This window comes from Engraulis encrasicolus, chromosome 20 (assembly GCF_034702125.1).
Source record: "Engraulis encrasicolus isolate BLACKSEA-1 chromosome 20, IST_EnEncr_1.0, whole genome shotgun sequence".
NCBI lineage: Eukaryota > Metazoa > Chordata > Actinopteri > Clupeiformes > Engraulidae > Engraulis > Engraulis encrasicolus.
The window spans coordinates 22653589-22661088 of NC_085876.1; the positions used below are offsets into that span (position 1 = coordinate 22653589).

Consider the following 7500-nt stretch of genomic DNA (forward strand, 5'->3'; position numbering starts at 1 on the left):
AAAAAATACAGTCCCAGGAAAAAGTTTGTACACCCTTTGAAATTTCTTACATTTCTGTCAAAATTGGTCATAAAACATGGTCTGATCTTCCCAGAAATCTCAAGAAGGAACAATCAGAGTCTGCTTTAATTAATTCCACCCAAACATTTACATGTTATCATATTTTTATTGGTCATAAGGCCATAACATTGACAGGAGAGCAGGGCATAAGTAAGTACACCCTTGCATTAAGTAGGTTTTAACCCTCAGTTAGTTGCAATATCATCAACCAGACTTGTCCTGTAGTTGCAGATCAGATTTAAAAAACAATCTGTTTGTATCTTGTCTCCCTCTTCTTTAGAGAACTGCCTCTCGTCAGCAAGGTTTGTGGGATGTCTGGAGTGCATAGCTTTCTTGACTTCATGCCATATAATCTCAATTGTTTTTTTCAGGGCTTTGACTGGGCTATTTCAGAATGTGTATTTCATTATTATGAAGCCATTCTAAAGTCGATTTGCTTCTAAAGTATGGGTTGTTGTCACATTTCAGGACCCATACTCTTGTGTGCTTCAACTGTGTGACAGACTTCCTCACGTTTTTTCTGTAAAATATCACAATAAACTTGAATTCATTGTTCCACTGATAATAGCAAACTGTCAAGGGCCTGAGGCAGCAAGGTAGCCGCATATAATGATGCTCCCGCCACCATACTCAGAAGAGGAGATGTAACCAAGAATAGCTAAAAATGGGATTCATTCTGCCAATCTAAAATTAATGGGGTTTCTGTCCAAAAAAATATTGCTGCACCTTTGAGGTTTGCGAAAAAGCGTTTATATGCTTCATATAATTACTGCAAAATATTCTGTAGACCAACGTTGAAATCAAAGTTGAATTGTTCAGGGGAACACACAATGTCATGTTTGGAGGAGAACTGGAGAACCACACCTTCACCAAAACATCATCTCCACCTTTGAGTATGGTGGCGAGAACATCATTATATGCGGCTACCTTGCTGCCTCAGGCCCTTTTCAGTTTGCTATTATCAGTGGAACAATGAACTCAGAAGTTTATCGAGATATTTTACAGAAAAAAGTGAGGTAGTCTGTCAAACAGTTGAAGCACACAAGAGGATGGGTGCTGAAATGTGACAACAACCCATACTTTAGAAGCAAATCGACTTATGAATGGCTTCATAATAATGAAATACCCATTCTTGAATAGCCCAGTCAAAGCCCTGACATAAAACAATTGAGATTATAAGGCAAGAAGTCAAGAAAGCTATGCACTCCAGACATCCCACAAACCTTGCTGACGAGAGGCAGTTTTGTAAAGAAGAGGGAGACAAGATACATCCAGATTGTTTTGTTAATCTGATCTGCAACTACAGGAAACATCTGGTTGAGGTTATTGCGACTAACTTAGGGTTAAAACCTATTGAATGAAAGGGTGTACTTACTTATGCCTTGCTGTCCTGTGAATGTTTAAATCTTATGGCCAATGAAAATATGACAACTTGTAAATGTTTGGGTTGAATTAGTTAAAGCAGACTCTTCCTAGATTCTTGTGATTTTCGGGAAGATCAGACCATGTTTTATGACCAATTTTGACAGAAAGGTCAGACATTTCAAAGGGTGTACAAACTTTTTCCTGGGACTGTATACATTGTACACACATCAACACCATAAGCATGAAAATACACCATATCACGACGGCAGATAGAAAATGTAACTTAACACTGTACATTGCGGGTGTAACTCGCGCAAAATAATTTGCGGTAAAATATTACCTCCGCGATTGAAATAATGACACAATGTTTTAAAAACATAGCCTACATCCTGCCTAATGGTACTCCATAACACATAAAAACACCAAATAAGGAAGTATACTCACGTTTCTGGACGTACAAAAGACATAAGATCACTAAACAACATGTGATTATCTAACCAACATTTGAGGATAATTTTTCCAGGACCGTCCTCTGCGGCCCACCTGCTGTACCACGGCCGCGGCCCATAGTTTGAGAATCACTGGCTTAGGGGAAGGGCCTCTGCCTCGTTAGTGTGATGAATAGCTTATGGAAAGACTCTGTGTCGCAGTGATTAACAGAGTTGTGGGATGGAGCACTTGTCATGTTACTGTGATTGACAAGAGAGGAGATTGACCTGAGAAGTAGAAGTACTCTGATGGGGCGAATAGACCGGCTGCAACAAGACTCAAGCTACAGAGAATCGCTGCTGTGTAGCAAGAACGATACGAGCATTTGAAGCGACTACAGTACTGTATGTCCGTTAAAAGCAGAATGCAAGCATTCCAGCATTCCCATTGGCTGTGGCAGCTGTCACAGAGCCGCACCATGGCTAATTTGCATAATATTGGCTGGAGTTCAACTACAAACTGTAGCTCTAGTCGCCCGAAACGCCTCTTGTCGCCCGAATCACTTTTGTCTCTTCTGTCTCCCGCGACTCGATACAAAATCAATTACTTTCGTCGCGGGAATCACTCGTGTTGCGCATGGTCTATTCGTGCCTTTACAGATGTAATTACAATACTAGAAGTATGATGTTACAAAGTTGAAACCATGTGATATCATACCACTAGTGTTTTAATGTGTAATTACATCTTTAAGATTACTTCTACTTCTGCTTTATACAACTCTGAGCTTGACTGTAACATGCATGACTGGATGGTGCCAGTGTGAACAAAAGGTAATGCCATGATTTGTTGGTGAGTTAGATGGATACAGTTTTGCCTTTTTGGAGGACCACATGACTGTTAATCTCCTGATTAACTAGGAGTTTTTGGTTTACAAGCTGAAACTGTGAATAGGTCTATATAACGAACCCCAAGTTGCCACTGTGACGTTATTGTGATGGACACAGGAGCAGATTGACTCTTCATGCGTCAGTTTGATTGACAGGTCAGGGGAGCAGCTCTTTAGGTGTGAGTCTGATTGACAACTCAGGAAAAATAAAACAATCAGACTCCCCTCCGGTGGAGCTGAAGAGTTTTACTATGGAAACGCGATCATCTGACTAACAATGTTTTGTCTGCTTTCTTCCCCCCCCTCACTCTGTCTTTCTCTCTCTCTCTCTCTCTCTCTCTCTCTCTCTCTCTCTCTCTCTCTCTCTCTCTCTCTCTCTCTCTCTCTCTCTCTCTCTCTCTCCTCCGTTGGGGCCATGTGAACTGTGACCTGCTCTGGTGCCAAAACAGCAGTAAGTATTTCAGCACTCTCACACCAGCTACTCCACAAAATGCTCTTATTTTGACAACCACTTTGTATTAGTAAGACTTCTCCGTAAAAATGTGCTTATTTTGACAAGTGCTCGAGATGAGTTACACTGCTCTTCAAAACGCCCTTATTTTGACAACCTCTCAGAATTACGTAGGCTTCTCAGTTCATCCCCTGCTCTCTCTCTCTCTCTCTCTCTCTCTCTCACACTCTCTCTCTCACTCACTCTCTCTCTCTCTCTCTCTCTCTCTCTCTCTCTCTCACACACACACACTCACACACTCACACACTCACACACTCACACACACACACACACACACACACACACACACACACACACACACACACACACACACACACACACACACACACACACACACTTTTGTCAGCCTGCACGTGTATCCAGCTGTAGAACTGCACTTTCCATCTTACATTACTTTAATCCAAAGGGACCAAAGTGTTATTTATAGGGTACATTGATTACAGTCCCTGGAACAGTATGGGGTTAGGTGCCTTGCTCAAGGGCATGGGATAGGGCGAATTTTGACATTCCAGTTTCTAACTCCACAAAAACAAGACAAAAAGACTTGAAAAGTCGTATATTACATTATTGGCATATGATTCCACAGCGTGTAGATCAGGGGTGTCAAACATACGGCCCGCGGGCCGCATCCGGGCCACCAGAGGGTTCAATCCGGCCCGTATGTTAAAAAAAAAAATATATATATATATGTATATATTTTTTTTGTAACTTTTTTTTTTTTTCAATGAAATAACCGAAATGCGCAACTACGCCACTCGGGGCAAAATCGAGACCTGCATGGCATTAACCCAATGGTCCCTATACTGTATATACTGTATGTAGTAAAGTGCACATCACACTTCTATTATAAATGGTGAATTTGTACTCTGACAGGCATTTGATAAAGCTCATATATAGACCTCATATATAGAGATCAAATGTTAATACTTCTTATTCGTATTGTTTTGGTATTGGTTATAATTAAATAATAAATATAATTGTATTTGTATTGGTTCCTATTAAGCTGAAACTGGAAACGGGATGTTAAAATGCGTGAAAATGCAGGAAATTACATCTAAGAAATACAACATTTTCTGGGGGAAAACCCTCAAACCCCCACCAAAATGAACTGTCCCGTATTTAATTCATTGACGGTTGGCAATGAATGAATGAAGTCAATGAAATTTTGCATAGGATTATCAGTATTGCATTGCTTTCTACATATTCAACACACTTAAAACGTGATAGTACTGAACACTAATCCTCTGCTTTACGTTTTTTTTTGCGATGATGTTACTAATGCGGCCCGCTTGAGGTCCACATGGGTTGTATGCGGCCCCCGGACCAAAATGAGTTTGACACCCCTGGTGTAGATGTTATGGCATCAGTGACTCCTTAGCCTTGGCGGAGGTTTGCACTCTCTGAGTGCTTCCAGTAATTATTGTCCCAATTTCTACATGAACTTTTATTTATAGTACATTGACATTGGATGTTCGCAAAATTGCTTATAATATTGTTGAAACTGTGTTTGGAATGTGTCCACTGCCCCACAGCCCCGCTCATGTGTTTTGGTTTTGCGTTTCCCCTAGCAACCGAAGAACCTAGAGGGCTATGTGGGGTTTGCCAACCTCCCCAATCAAGTCTACAGGAAGTCTGTCAAGCGGGGCTTCGAGTTCACACTCATGGTAGTGGGTAAGTACCGGACTGGACATGTGTGTGTGTGTGTGTGTGTGTGTGTGTACGTGTGCGTGTGTGTGTCTGTGTGTCTGTGTGTGCGCGCACACGTCTGTGTGTTTGCGCGCAGGGCAATGAATTCACACTGATAATAATGGATAAGTATCGGACTGCGCAGTGTCACTGGCATTGTCAATGGGCTTCAACTTCATGGTTATGGTAGTAAGTAAGAATGTGTGTGTGTGTGTGTGTGTGTGTGTGTGTGTGTGTGTGTGTGTGTGTGTGTGTGTGTGTGTGTGATCCACTCACACCTCTAACACAATTCATCCTTTCTCTTCAGTACATCTATCAGGCACTTTTCTCCATAACCCGTTATATGGGGATTAATATGTAAAAGACTCTCCTCAATACTAAACCTACTGGTACAGGTGGGATTCGAACCTACAACCCTCCAATCTCAAGACAAATATCTCTACCCAGTAGTCTCCACAGTTACTGTAAAGTCACAAGGTATTCACATTATGTAACTATGGATGTCATCTCAATGTAATAACCACAAAGTGCAATATCATATTTTCTATATCTAGTTATGAAAACAATTCAAAAGAAAATCAGAAGTCAAACATGACCTGAGCCTTACCTAACATCTTGATGAGGCTGCACACACATACAGTAGATGGGAAAGTTGCTAGACATGCACACAGCTGTATGGAAAGAACCACAGCAATGCAAACACCTTCAGCTATTGTAATGGTATGGCATTGCTAGCCCCTGTGGTCGCTCCCATTCTTGCTGTATAAAGGTATTCCCACACACACACTCACACACACACACACACTCACACACAGCCAGCATAGTAGAACCTAACACCACTCACACACTCCCTGGAGTCTCAATCACTCCGAAGGCTCATGCCTTATAAATCACACACATTCCGTAAGTGTGTGTGTGTGTGTGCGTGTGCGTGTGACCTGTGTGTGTGTGTGTGTGTGTGTGTGTGTGTGTGTGTGTGTGTACGCGTGCCTCGGTCAAGGTGATGCACTCACACACACACACACACACACACACACACGCACACACACACACACACACTCACACACACACACACACACTCACACACACACACACTCACACTCACATGCAGGCACACGCATTTGGCCCTGAAACTTGGAAGCAGCTACTGAACCCAGTCATCGAGAGATTGCAGAACACGCACACGCACACACACTCACACACACACACACACACACACACACACACACACACACACACTCACACACACACACACACACACACACACACAGACACACATTGCCATCTCACCCAACTCACTCTACTGTACAAGCAGGGTTTTCCCCCTCAGCTGTGGAATGTGTGTGTGTGTGTGTGTCTCTGTGTGTCTGTGTGTGGGTGGGATGTTTCCTGACAAGCATGCTGCGCGTAACAGCTGAAAAGCTGTGGAATGCACTAGCATTGCAGACACACACACACACACACACACACACACACACACACGCCATCTCGTACTCGTTTAAGTACTCCCCATGTGGCTTTCTAAAGAGTGGCCAGTATATTTTCCTGAATCCCATCGTGCGCGTGTGCGTGTGCGTGTGTGTATGTTAGTGTGTGTGAGTGTGAGTGCGCGCACGCTTGCACTAAGTAGTCTGCTGTTTATGTAAGTTTGTAAGACCGCCATTAAAGGCACAGGTAAATTCAGGACAGTTGGCCAGACCAAAGTTAATATTTGTAGAAGCGTGTTTGCAGGGCTGGATTAATGCACAGGCTAGATATGGCTGAAGCCTAGGGGCCCCCACCTGACAGGGGGGCCCTGCTAGGCCAAAAGTGAAAAATGATGCGATATTAAGAAATTCATCGGTTGTGTTTTGCGGTTGGTTGAGATGTTATCCTTAAAGGTGCACTGTCTATTGTTTTTCATTTTCAGAATTCATGCTGTCCATTCACAAATTACCTTTTTAGCAAACACTTACCACCACCATTAAATTCTAAGTATTCATGATGACTGGAAAATGATTATTTTACATGCATGAAAACGGGGATCTTCTCCGCCGTTTTGAATGTTCAGAAATAGGCATATACAGAGGGACTTTGTCTCGGTCCGGATGACATTGCGCTCGGATCCGCATTCGGACCCGAGTCTGCCAGGTGAGTATGTCTGGTGTAGGCAGAGACGAAAGGGAACCTGGAAAAAAATTGGTGTTGGCTACTCTACCAGGGCTTGAGCTGATTGTGTAGCGTAGGCCAGTGGTGCTCAAACTGTGATACGTGTACCACTGGTGGTACTTGAGACATCTCTGGTGGTACTTGGAAGAATTCATTTTTTGTGCATTGATTTGAAGGCTGATCAAGTTGTTGCAGTCGAAAATGTCTCTTTGGCCTCACATTTTGTGATATTAATGCAGAATAATACAAGGCAAGCAAGAAATTAAAAAAAAAACTTGCACTGAATGGGACCGTAGCTGTTGATGCCGTTATGAACCTCTCCTGTATTGACTGGAAAAAGTGAATGAAAGGCATTTGCTGCGATATTCTAATGTTGGTTGTCAAGGTGGTACTCGGAGAGCTCAATATTTTCTCA

The 7500-nt window shown here is 42.6% G+C and overlaps 1 protein-coding gene across 1 annotated transcript in view; it reads left to right on the plus strand.

Moving 5' to 3' along the window:
* The window catches only part of LOC134435984 (septin-7-like), a 49680-nt gene that overhangs the window by 9731 nt on the left and 32449 nt on the right, over positions 1-7500 (plus strand). The window contains exon 3 of the mRNA XM_063185014.1: positions 4820-4922. Within this exon, the coding sequence (XP_063041084.1) occupies positions 4820-4922 (103 nt within the window). The remainder of the gene's footprint in view (positions 1-4819; positions 4923-7500) is intronic.